We start from the raw sequence: 13,858 nt of genomic DNA, 5'->3' as shown, positions 1-13,858 counted from the left end.
AGCGTCTAATCTTTGTAATATTTCGTAAGAGCCTTGGTGACACTAAGAGCATCGTTTGTGTCGTATCAATGGTGACAAGGGCGGATAACCTTCCGGATTAAGAAATGACACTTCCCTGGGGATTTTGTAGCTTTGCTTAACTGCAGAGTGAGGCCGTACGTACGATAGAAGCGCCGAATTTTTTGTGATATCAGCGTGCGGTATATTCAAATAGCAACTGTGCAAAAAGTCCATTTTCGACGTCAGCTATCGGTCCTCCAATCATTTCAAAAGTGCAGACAGTATTTTTAGATGTGTTTCTGTGTGTAACCGTTAATGTTTGCTTAGGCCTTCTTTGACACTTCTTATAATTCTTGACAGATACATCTGAGAGCCCACTTGAGGCTAAAACACGTCATTTACGCATTTCCAGGTCACTGTCCAAGCGTTTTATCTACCTTAAAATGAAACGCATATCAGACTTGAACAGAACATTCTAATGGTATCTAAAGGTATCTCTGAAGGAGCAAAGATAGTGCCTTGTGACATAGAAAATCGAATGACGAGCCCTAAATGATATCGTCTTATCTATTTCAGATAGGACACTTCCCACCTCCACGATTGGCACAGTAGGACGCATCAACTGTCGATATCTGGGACGCTGAGCGGGAGCTAAACCAGACCAGGGCTCCCATTATCTCCTTAAGACGTCAGCGCGTAGTGCAGGACGCTATCTTTAACGTACCGAGTTGTGACTCAGCCAGTCCAGGTCAGCACAGTGTGCCTCGGCGCCGGGCAGCGGTGAGCGGGAGGCCGGCAGCAGGACCGACATGGCACCCGCCAAGCGGGACCAGAAGGTAGGAAAGCACTATAAATTTTTTTACCTTCGTCGAGAAGGCTATGTATTCAATGACAATGCTGATTGCTGTTGGGTGATTGGCTGGCTGTGTAGGTAGATAGCATAATTTTAGAAAGTTTGTAGGTAGGTGTCGGGAAAAACGAAGGTCAAGTTTGATAATGGACCTCCTAGCGACTGCACTGCAGCTAAACTTCCAGTTTTGATACCTAGTTGCTCCAGTCTTCGTGATTCATGAGTTTTGCGGTTCGCGGTTTGTACTTTAGCAGATGTCTCTATCAGGATTGCGGGCTTAGCTTATCGGTCCAGTCAACCGAAACACTACTATTAAGTACCCACAAAACGTATCCGGACAGTCAACCTAGAAAAACAACCTTTTCCCACTGTGTATCAATCAAAGATCTTCAATATGAAGGTGGTGCATCAAAACGTTTAGAAAGCATTCATGGAAACCATCACTTACACCAAACACGTTTTTGAGGAGATAAAGTATCGATGATTTGAAACGGACCCGAGATTGGCATGCGGCCATTCGGGTCGCCCGTCTGATTGATGCCGGGCGACTGATTCCTGTCTCCGGGACGAATGAGCTATTTGATCCAATTTATTCGCGTCGGGTAGAAATTAACCAAATAACCATATATTACGCGTTGACAGACCATCAGACTGGCGTGGCGACGTAATAAAAGTGACGTCACCGTCATCAGTTCTGAGGTAATTACTTTTAGGATGTAAGACAGCGGAAATTTTACGTTTTTGATGAGCGAACACAATGTCCAGAGCCTTCCTTTTCTGATAGACGGCGATCGTGCGCCGATCTAGCTGCGACCTAAACTGGATTTATGTACCCTTTGATTTCATGAGTATATCATGTAAAATGTTAAAATATGAATGAAAGACAACAAAACTTACTCAGCGTCAAAAGATTCGATTTTAACTATAGACAGCGTTCTGTCGAGTTTTCAGGTCACCCTCGGGTCGCCTCCAGGTCGCCACGAGGTCGCCGCTCTGGAGGAATGAGGGTATATCTTGGCATTGATCCTACATCCCCAACACTAGTAATAGACTGACATTGTCTTTTAGAATACTGGGTATTAATTTCCAAATTCTATGTCTCTCCAAGAAATATATCAAAGATAAGATGTAAGACCGCGGAAATCTTGCGTTTCTTCCAGGCGTATGATATATTTGAGTCGTTTCCCCTCTTCTCTTGGATACATTTGAAAACTCAATCATTTAAAACTGGCATTGTTTTTCTTCTTTTTTTGCACACTAATTTCAGCATGGTATAGCGTTTCTATACGTGTTGTCACGACTATCTTTCGTATGTTAAAATGTCAGTAAGAAGATCGGTAAGACGGAATTGACGCATCTGAAAGAATGTCACTATCTAGAGACTGCCAACGGCTATCCGCACACCCACTCATGCATTACCGATGATAACAGATAATAGATGGCGGGTCTTTTCCCTTCCTGATGTCGGATCTATACTCGGTAAAGAACGAGCTTGATAAGCCTAATGAAAAGATAAGTGAAAATCGTTGCCACGAGTCTCGCCTATGATTTATCGAGCGTGGCCCAGAGTGTGTGTCTTTGGGTGGGCTGGATCGTAGGCTATGTTAGACTATGATAGGGGTGGCAAAGAGTGGACTCATGTGGTTGGGACTCTTGACTTAGAATCTAATGGTTCTGGGTAGAGGTGGGGACCGGTCCAGAAGATCAGGTCTAGGTCCAGATCCGGACGTGAACGTGAATGGGCGATACTCAAAACTACGGTCCATTTCGCTGCCAAGGATTCTGTTTGGTACAGTATCCGACGTTTTAAAATTCATCATGTAAACAATACTAACTGCCTCTGTTTTAGAGCGAGTTTGACCGTATAAACTCTCCTCTACTTCGATTGTTCTTTTCTTGGACTGGTAAGCCCCATAACGCGTGAACGCCTGCCGATATAATCTGCTCATTTTCGAATCGGTCCAACATGCGGTCCACTGATTTTTTCATGTCCGGTTTTTCTGGACCGGACCAACAAAAAAGGTTTTGATAAGCTGCAGAAGCCGTGAGTTCGATCCCGCGCACGGCTGTGTCACTCACCTGAAAGGGTTGCAGTTCTTAGGACGGGACGTTAAGCCTTGGTCCACTGTTAATTGTGCTTGTCAAAAAAAGTTAGGGGAATTTCCCCGGTACAATTGTTCTGTAAATACTATACATAGCACTTGTCGTCTCTATCACAAGCAGTAAAAATGCCAGTAGTTCTTTAGTGAGATAAACCGGTTCGCTTTCACTGTATTTGAGGAGGCCCACATCTTGAGCACTGAAGATGTCACCGCACTTATCGAAAATAATAGGGTTCCTTCCCGGTGTGATCGTATCAAACGTTACATGTTTTAGGCAGTTTTTCACAAAACTGGTGTATAAAGCCTAAAGGCGGCCGTTTACCGGTTATGCAACAATAAAATGGAGATAAAAAAGGGATTCATACACACCCAGGTTCATTTAAGCCCAAACACAGGCCCTGATAAAAAATGATATACTACAGGGTACAGGGCAAAAACCGATTTGGGATTTTCACTGATCAAAAATAGGTGCCATTCATAAGAAAGAGAGAAGATAAGATAGCTCCTAAAAGGTTTATAGCTCCTAATCCTGATATCTTTTCAAACTGCAATATTCCGACAGAGAGTAGCTTGCAGACAAACGTGTAAGACACCCATTCTTTCTTCCGTGATCTTGTCTGAAAACTTCCAAATTAAGCTTGCTAGTCTTTGCTTGATACATGAAGAAAGTAAGCCAATCTTTTGCAATCCTTTAAGGATAAAGCACCTTTGGAGTTGTCAATGAAATATGAACTTATCATGGAAGCTCGTCTGTGTTGATAGTTATCATAGTACAAAGCTAAAGTTTCTTCCAACACAAAAATACACACGGATCAAATTTTCAACGACCACTGTCACCTTCTTCAGGATCAATGCTGAGGACCAATCACTTTAGAACGTAAACTCGCGAGAGTTACGGACACGTGATCTTATTATCACGTGATCTTGCGGATACGTGTCGTCAACAATTGGTCAAACGTGCCAGGATGTTTATAACGTCCACCGTCTCTGTTCAGTGATGGCTGGAGGACCCTGATGTATATGGCCTCCTTTATACTTTTTACAAAGTAGTTCTGTTCAGTGGCCAGTATTCTAACTTTGTCCAGTGAAACGGTGATTCGATGTGGATGTGTTGAGAGACACACATTTGATCGTTGACAATTTGATCCTTGTGTACTTTTTTTGTTGGAAGAAAGTTTAGCTTTGTACTATGAAACACGAACTTCTAAAGCTCGGGCTGTGACACAGTGCGGCGAGGAACCCTGCCGTAAATCTTCCACACCGAGGCCGGGACGTGAGGCAAGCGGCCCGCTGACGGATGGGTGATCTGAGTGGAGACGGCAGGGGGAACGCTTCCTTTACCGCGGATCTGATTAAGCGATAGGAGGCGACGACGCCTGACTGAACTCTGACCTCTCTTGGGACACGGAGGGTCAGGGGGAAAGGGGAGGGGAGGAGTAGGCGACGGGGTACAACTGAAATCGATCGAGATCGATATCAATTCGACTGGAGGTTGAGAGGTAGTCGTATCTCGGCCTCCCGAGGTTAGGAAGTCGCCCATCTGGGATGTGGCACACGTTTCACTCATTCCACCTCCTCTGGAATAGTTAGCGGCACATTCGCAACAGGGTAAGTGGCCTTTACAAGCCTGGCACCCGCGGTACAAACCACTTCGCGACGTGCAACTTTAAAGGAAGCATTTTCAGATCCTTACTTTCGATCGTAACTGGATAAGATACGCCGATTACTTCAAGACATTCCCTGAGACATCCATCACCCTTCTTCAGTGTCACGAAAAACAACGCCAATGACGCTGAAGGCGAGTGATGGATGTCACTCTAAACGTCCTGAAGTAATTTTTGTATCTAATCCAATTGTAGAGATTGATTTGTATTTAAACATGGTTTACCTGGCTGGATGTCTAGCCTTTATCAAAGTTTCAGTCGTAACGTAACTATTGTCGTGAACGGTTAGGGTATCGTTGGTATGCTATCTTCATCTTTCATATCGAATAGCTGCCTTCGAGCAGTCCTTTTAAACACCGTTTGACCCATCACACTATGCTGTAGTCAATGCACGCTATCGCTAATACCAGGCGTGGAGGAAACAATCAATTTTGCAATGTAAAAACAATGGCAAACTCAAACAGTCATTCAAAATAAAAGAAATTAAAACCGAACCTTCTTCAGAATAACTGACCAAATTGCCATGAGCACGTGATCTTAGCGAGCAACTGGTACCACTTACCATGAAGAAAGTCAAAGGTTGACCTGAATATTTGGTGATCTTCTGATACATCCTATGAATACTCATGCCTTGTCTCTGGTGATAATATACTTCTATGGGCTTGAGATTCCGAGAAGAAAGTTTCGAAAAATCGTCTTTCTGATTAATGCACAACGACAGCAACACTTTTACTGGCGATTACTCTATCGGGTTGCGATGTGACTTAATCGCGCCTCTGGGTTGTTATACATCTCCCAGCTGCACGATCAACGGGCGAGCAAATCTGGATAAATGTCTTCACTGATAGAAAGAATCACCCTCATCGTTTTTCATGATTTAGCTGAACTTGAAAGTTGTGAAAACTGGGCCCGAACGGATCTGGATACTCGATGTAACGTGGTGATATTGAGTGATACAAAGCTACTGATATATCAAGCCTTACATCGATGTATTACTCTAAAGCGAATAAAGCGAACAAAGTTAACAACCATTTAACATTCATCACACAGTACACGCTAGGCATTAGTCAAAGAGAAGCTAAGGAAGTGTTTTAATTTTTTGCTAAATTTAAAATAATATCATGATTAAATTGATTTAACCACAATTGATGTCGGATGTTTGCATACAAAATGTATGACACATGTTTCTACACAGGAGATAACCACGATTGATATCGGTTGTGTTTGCATACAAAATGTGTAACATATGTTTTTACACAGGAGATATCTTCCCACAAGATAGTGGAGCGGCGAAGGCGGCACCGCATCAACACGTGTATCGCCCAGCTGAGTCAGGCTATCCCGGCGGCATTCTCCAAGTCGGTCAACAGGGTATGTGTGAGTATTATGATGCGTTCATTACGTCACAAGACCACCATCTGTTGAAATATCATATTGTATTGATATAAGGAAGCTTGGGTTCCACGCCTAAGGTTGGACGTGGTTTTCATGGCGTACAGTTGAGTCTGAATATGTACCGCTTCCCCTTCATGTGGTGATAACTTCCTGTCCTTGGTTCTGAACTGACAGCTGTTACCGTGTGCTTCTATACCGTCATTACGAGACGAAGGGGGGTCTCTGGTGCATAGCTTATCTCTCATGTGATTATCATATGTTGATTGAAATTTCTGTGAACCAATCATCTCTACGGACGACTTGAAGTGCACCGATTGCTTTGCGACAGCAACCCTACCCAACTCAGCCATCTGGAACAAACTTGGCAAACTTTTCTTCCGCACAGTTAACACTGATTTGCGCCGACAAGAAAAGCTAGTTGAGCTTCCATAGGCATGTGCGCCGCACATTAAGGGACAGGAAGTGTCGAGACAAAGAAAATCTGACCGGACAGTTTCGCACTTGCTGTGTTTTGCTTAAATCTAGCAGATATCATAGGCTTAGGACCAGTCAGTCAACATCTAATAACTATAACACTGACGGGAGTAGTGAGAAAACGGAAGCGACAGGTTTGGCAGAACGTTACTGCTCAAATCACAGCGTGCCTAATCAGGACGCTCTTGCGGCAGAAATCTCTGTCATTAGACGAAAATCAACATTTGCGCCTAATCCTTGGGATTTGGACGTTGTCACGTTTGGCGTCGCTGCAGAGAAATTAGTAGTAACTGCGCGGGGACAGACGGCGCGAGTAGGGAGTGCTTACACACCTGGTTTGCTTTGCTTTTGGGTGGAAGTGACCTGGACGGACGAGCCGGTAATTAAAGGGATTCAGCCGTCGGAAATCGGACGTTTTTTCTGTGTTGAATTAGCGGCCGGATCGATGTGGTAGCGGGGACGGCGGGACCGTGATGTGTGCCGACAGGACAGGTGACATGTTCGCTCTGCTTCAAACGGCACGGGCGTGTGGATACCGCTCTGTTACCGGGAAACTCTCCATGGATTTTAAAAACAAGCATGGTCTGGTCGTTTTAAATGTCATTAACACCATTGAGACAGAAACATAATAGCAACGCCTGAAACTGTTCAGACGTTGTATCATTGCCACCCCTGGAGGTCATATATTCATTAATGTGAATTTAACTCTCAACAGGGAAAGCACACAGCTTTTACTGCCAACCACAGTGATCGTTTTACCAGGAACATTCTGCTGCTGTGAACAATTACAATTGGGTGTGACAACAAACTGCATGTCATATGGCAATGAACTAGACCGCCTCAATATGTTGAATTCGGTGCTTTCAATCAAAATCATTTCTTTATCTCTAGTATTGAAGCGCATCACAGTCCCAGGAGCATTTACGAACTTTTCTTCCTGCTGCTTTATCTGAGCTAACTAGATATTAGAAGACGAAGAGTGATTGTTCAAGGCCGATGTAGCCATTTTACAACCTCAACATTTCATGAGAAGATCTCTAGGGAAAGGTGTACTTAGGAAAAAGTTTCTTCCTCAAGGTTACTTTAATTAGAAAACTTTTCTGAACGTTTTTATGACAGGCGCGTCCTGCAGAGATGTGTTCCACGGATTTACGAGAAAACAACATTAAAATCACATAAAAGCAAACAAGGTAAAACATTTACAAGTTTTCGCCTATGACGTCAATAAGTTTTATTTGTTTCGGAGCAAACAGATGTTCAACATTAACTTTGTCTTTATAAATAGTAATGAGCATATCAGAGCTTTCATTCACCCGGTAAAACTTTTTTTCTAGATTTATTTGAATTATTCAGAATAAGTGCGACTTTTTTTTATAAAATCCGAAAAAAATTATATTCATCAAATGTCATAAAGGGTAGCCTTGGGTTTTATTTTAGACCTAATAACCACAAAAATAATATTGTCTGTAATAGCTTGATTAGAAAGAAACAAAGGTGAAATTAGAAATAACTTTTTCATTGTCAAGGTCGCGGCCATGAAGCGGGTTGGTCAGGCCGTGCGGGGCTGCGATAGGCGCGGGACTTCGCGGGGCTTGTCTCCCTCTTCCATCGCTAATCTGGCGTGTCTGGACAGGAGCACGCCTCGCACGCAGCCCCTAATGGGTTCTAAAGACGGAGTGTCTTGGGGGGGAAAGGAACGTGACAACCGGCACAATTGGATCATTAATAAGACCGGGAGGAGCGGGCAGTCTGTCAGAAGGGTCAGAGGCAGGAAAACTCGGGGAAATTTTAAGACTAGAGGAGGGAGAAAGAGTAGTCTGGTACCATACCACGGGTCGTGTCACCATTGACTAGATCTTTATACAGTCGGTTACTCTGACAACCAATCTTTCTGATTCCATACACCCCGTAACAAGGAATTACACAAGGTAGCATAGCTGAATCCCACCTCGTAAAACTTCACCGGAGTATACTGATAGACCTCGGCGGATGAGCGACATTCCCAGTACCGAGGAGATCACCAGAAGATAACGGCACCAGGCTAGCGTAGGAGTTACACATTGCTTTTACAGTGATGAGATCAGAGAAGGCTTTTCTGGGAAAGTCTTTAAACGAGGAAATCAGACTGATGAGCCAGACATGTGGAACACCATGCATACAAGGCATTTAGAAATAGATGGTTGAAACAGTGCCAAGGATTTATCTCCTGATGCTAAACTGTGCCGTCTGATTGTCTCCTCTTAAGAGAGGACATTAGGGCTGCATTCTCATCTCCTTTGGAACATTGAAAGCAAAGTTGAACTAATAGTACCAAAACTGGCAAAAGTAACTACAAGGCCTATCCATTCACAATATGGATGGTTGTTGGCTGGATTCTAAGTCTGCATGTTCGCATATCCAGCCGTAAGATTGAATTGGGCTGTAGTGAGATTGCTGTGAGTTCTTATGATGCATTTCATGACAGAGTAAATCTTTTTAGAGACGAAAAGAAATTCAAACCGAACATTCTTCAGGATAACTGACCAGGTTGCTCTGAGCACGTGATCGCAGCGAGCAACTGGTACCACTCACCATGAAGAAGGTCCGAAAATTAGGCAACTTTAAATTTCCTTGAGTTGAGTTGAAAGAATATATAACTCTTTCATGATGTTATTTTTAACAACACAGATGAGTTTTCACGCTAAGTACAACAGATCTCCCCGGCTGCGCAGTTTGCCACGCATGGCGGATATCACAGCTCAGCTGTATGCACGCCAACGACTCCATCTGTCAGCGCGCCTGCCTCGCCTGTCTGCCCCAACAGGGAAGGGGAGGACGGGCAGCACGCAACGCTCCACTTGTCAGAAATGATATCATCAGATCGATATAAGACTGTTCTTCGGGCATCTGTTCCTTAAGGTCGCGCTGGCGGCGGTGATTGGATCAAAATTGAAGAAAGGTGGTGATGATTATCCTGGATCTCGCTGAACGGTCCTTATGAATATGTCATTCAATATCCCAGCTGAAGCCAGAGTTGACAAGCGAACTGCTGAATGTCTCGGTTCTCCTGAGACTATCAGTTCGGAGGCCGGCTTTGATCGTAGTTGGTTCTCAAGTGGATATCATATTACGATTTGACTTCGCCATAGCTTTTCTCTTCAATCAAGGGCTAAGCAATGGAGAGTTGAACGAAAGTTGTTAGCCAAAAAAGAAGGTTGGATCTCGTGTCTTGTTTTCAATAACATTTTCGTTCTAAATTCTAGAGACGAGGTCTTTCTGGGAAGCTGGAGAAGGCCGAGGTTCTGGAGATGGCGGTGTCATACGTCAAACACATCCAGTCCAACATGAAGGGACAGGAGAACAGGGACAGCAACACTGGAGACCCAGGTTAGGGCGGTCACGTGATGATCACATGATACTCGCGTGATATATTGGTACCCCAAGCGTGATCTTTATCATCATTTTAATCTATTTTATCTAAGTGATCTGAAAAGTAACCTTTCCATGCTTTGGGGCTAAAAGTGCGATAGCGTTCATGGTTGGTTTACAACTAATCTACTTAAACGTATTTTCAGGTGACCCGAAGCGAGACGAAGTTGACATGCGTCATTTTGAAGAAGGGTACCGGGAGTGTGTGAAGGAGGTGGCACGCTACCTGGCGGAGGTGGAAGGGATGAATCCGCAGGTGAGAACAACTACTTGTAATGGCACCTCTGGCAATGAGCTCATGTTTGTGTTTGTTTGCTTGTTTCTTTGTGATCTGGATCCCCTTATCTATAGACAGAATGCCGTCAGAAAATAATTCATTTTGTTTTTGTGCATAAAAAGTAACCGACGATTTCCATGCTGTTTCCGTAGGATGTGCGCTTCCTTCGGCTACTGTGTCACCTGCAGACACGAGGCCCTGCCGCCAGGGGTCTCTCAAATGGAAAGTTTGGCTCTGTCATCAACTTTGGCATCAGGGAACCTGGTGTGAGGGACAACCACTTGAACCAAGGGGCGAACACCAGCGCACAGAGCGTGCCACTTCCGTCTAACGTCACGGTCACGTCCAGGTTTAACCGTGCTCTGCTCTCCAACGGGACCCGGAAGTGCTCAAGTCCGGTAAAGGCTATCCCGGAGGAGGAAAAAATGGAGGAAAAATCTGCAGACGACACAGAGAACGCAGACCGCAGAAGCGCCAGTAGTGAGATAGATGTCGTGAACGGTGAGGCAACCGCCCCGGTCCTATCCCCGACGACTTCCGTCACTACGTCATCCTGCCCCTCTGACGTCACGCAAACGTCACCACCCACTCTGTCTGTTGCGGTGGCGTCTGCAGGAGACAGTTCTCCAATGTCCGAGGTGATGTCATCACCGAGCTCGTCACCGCCCATCTCCGTGGAGGCCTCGGTCGCCTCAAGTACAACGGTGACGTCACATCCGACTGCGACCAAGTCGAGACTAGTCACCATGCTCTCGAGTCCATCATGCGTCTCAACAGCCACCACCGGACCGGTGTTGATGCCCAACCCTTTAACCAGCCTGGCGAACATGCACACGTCACTAGTATCCGGCAGCACGAGTGGGTTCAGAACGACGACTCCAAGCACGACACTCGCGTGTCCCGGGCCGCCGGCCGGACCTTTGGTGACGTTCCTGCCTCAGCTGCCCGTCCCCGGCATGCAAGGCAAGCTGCTTCCCGCAACACCGAGGTTGGTAGTTGACCCGATGACAGGGCAACAGTTCTTCGTGCCGCAGTACATTCAAGTTCCCACGCACGTTCAGGTCAATCCAACGGCAGCCAATCATGTCATCGTGAACCCTAGCCACGTGGCTTCTTCATCCAATCAAAACCCTTTGAGTCAGGTGATCCCATCCGCCAACCATGGGCCACTGGGTCACATGATTTCCACGTCCAATCAGACGGGAATGAACACGATGATGCAGTGTCCTGCATTGGTGACCCTTGCACCCCATAGCAGTCTCCTCAGCACCAGTGTCATGGCGGACACTGCAGACGCCATGAAGCACCTTCCGGGCCAATATCTGCACGGCATACCCGTAGCAAACTTTGACATCCCAATGGCGACACATGCGCAGACCACACCTCCAACACCTATTAATCCGATAAGAGCGCTTGAAAACATCGCCCGAAAACATCCCAGATGACAGAGACCTTATTTCCTTCCCATACCCTAAGGGGAATTCGCAAGCGGAACTTGTAAAATTCATACTTAACGTAAGTTTTCTCCAATACTATCAACAGCATATTTCCTGTAGTAGATTAAATGAACTGAAATGAAATAGTAGCGCGGCTAAAATTATTTCGTTGGGTTAGGACTATGTAAATAACTACTGCTCACCTGTTTATTCAGGAAAATTTAGAATGACCTTTCAAATGACCGCAATCTTTTTTCTTTATCTAAAAGGCACTATCAATATCCCGGATGTAAGTAGACTACCCGGAATACGGCGTTATATTCAAACATAATCACTGTAAAATATTGATCATAAGACTTTATCTTGAAAATTGTAGATTGTATGATGTGCAAGTGTGCGCTTTAAGAACAATTGTTGTCACGTTGTCAGGAGTTCGTGCTATCGTTTTACAAGATTGTAAATGACTTTTGCTAGTATACTATATAAATGTTCATAAATGTCTCTGCATGACCACTACTTGAAATTGTATTAGTCAACCCTGAATGTACAAAGATATTCTGTATCTCAAAATGTATAAAATCAATCGATGAATTACATATCTATAGCTATAACGTTATACTTGAAACACTACTATATAGACAGATATTGGCAAACTACTTTTCCCGTTCTGTGAAGTGCAGTTGCAACGTATATTCTAGAACTCTGCGACTTCATTTTGTAAAAATTGTGGCATATATTCCTAGTGGGAGATTTACTCAATAAAAATACCTTATTCTCTTCCTATGACCGGGCATCTTTTGATAGCTAAAGGTAGTCACATAAAGCCGTGAGTGGGCCTAGCTACATATGTTTCAGCACCATGGACAGCAATGATAGGCACGAATGCCCGCATTACATACCGCGCCTTCTCAATGAACCGTCCTTCTGTTACGTTCATCATTGCTGTAGCTTTCCACGCTAACAAGTATAGGAAGGAAAGATTGAAAGGATACACATGTCCAGAAGGAATGTGACAAAATATATGTAACTTGCCATGATTAAGAAAGAATACAACGTTCCCAACTTGGGCTAGTTTTTTTGCAATAAGTACAAGAGGTAGTCTAACTGGATGAGATTGTATGAAACAGAAACATTGTAAGCCAGAGCATTACGCAAAGGAGTTTTACTTTGGTCTATTTAAACTTCATGCATTTCTATCCTTTCTACATTTCGTTTGCACTTTGTAATCTATCCAGGCTTTAGTTTAGACAGTAAGAAAGGAAGTTTTATCCCACGATATCCTTTCAGAAGGTGTAAGTTACAGAAAATTCGCAGGAATTTGAGATATGTCGGACTAGCACAGTAGATCGTTTGGTGCAATAAACTCGTGTTGACTACAAGAGATGCGTTGCGTGGGCGCGTTCTTCTATGTATCTCACCCATAATCTAAGGGTCAGCGGGATAAGCAGGTGTGTTTGCCGGCGTACCGGTGCGGTTGGTTGGACAAGCATCACGACAGAGCCGCGGCGACTCTTCCTATTCAGGGGATGCCGTCCTCCGAAATGAGCTGTCAGACGTGCGTATCTTCAAGCGGCCCCACCTCGCTGATCGGTCTCTCCAGCCTGGCTGATTCTGACAGATTAATTTTCAGCCAGGCCCGGAAGGGCGCCCGGGGAGTGATCGAATTCATCTTTGAACTGACAGTGTCGCATCCGGCCTGAACTTTCCCTTTGTGCGCTCATCGCCCGCTTGAAGATGTAAATTCTGACGACAGCCCTTCCCAAAAGGATTAAGTCTTACCAAAGGCCTAGGGGGAGAGAACGACGGGTTGATTTGGTCCGAAAATGCGATGAAAAAGGATCTCGTCATTTTGCTGGTTCAGGTGCTGGCGGGTAGGGGACAAATTCTGTGCGATACCGACAACGTTATCTCTTAACACGGACCGGCTTAAAGCTATCCTACAGGGGATCAACCCCACTTTTTGTTTAAACTTTACTCACAATTTAACTGTATGGGTACTCACTAGGTAAACAATCAATTCTATTGTAGTAGACTAACAGCGATCTGCCTAGTACTCAGAAGAAATGCTTTTCCCATTTTTCAGAGTGGAAACTGTGCATTCCATCCAAGAACAATGTCAATGCTGTCAGTTGACGATAGACATTTCCTTACAAGGCGACCATTACGATTCCGAGGTAAGATGGCCATCAGAAATGACACTGACGGAATTTAGCCTGTCAGGTCTAGGGGTAGGATCCTCACTTCTTTATTGG

General features: G+C 44.7%; 1 protein-coding gene across 2 annotated transcripts; it reads left to right on the top strand.

The window, feature by feature from the left end:
• The first annotated feature begins 763 nt into the window (after positions 1–763).
• Positions 764–12,391, top strand: LOC118432552 (hairy/enhancer-of-split related with YRPW motif protein 2-like). Of its 2 annotated transcripts, none has more exons than XM_035844173.1 (5): positions 764–836; positions 5,877–5,987; positions 9,728–9,851; positions 10,040–10,149; positions 10,323–12,391. In XM_035844173.1, the coding sequence occupies exons 1-5, from the start codon at positions 810–812 to the stop codon at positions 11,613–11,615; spliced, it is 1,665 nt and encodes a 554-aa protein (XP_035700066.1). In that variant the 5' UTR covers positions 764–809; the 3' UTR covers positions 11,616–12,391. The 2 variants fall into 2 exon arrangements, with proteins under 2 accessions (XP_035700066.1, XP_035700065.1); XM_035844172.1 differs by having other exon boundaries at positions 5,877–5,993.
• Positions 12,392–13,858: the final 1,467 nt, after the last annotated feature.

This window comes from Branchiostoma floridae, chromosome 15 (assembly GCF_000003815.2).
Source record: "Branchiostoma floridae strain S238N-H82 chromosome 15, Bfl_VNyyK, whole genome shotgun sequence".
Classification (NCBI taxonomy): domain Eukaryota; kingdom Metazoa; phylum Chordata; class Leptocardii; order Amphioxiformes; family Branchiostomatidae; genus Branchiostoma; species Branchiostoma floridae.
The sequence above is the reverse complement of the archived record's forward strand: the minus strand, read 5'-3'. Positions and strand labels throughout refer to the sequence as shown.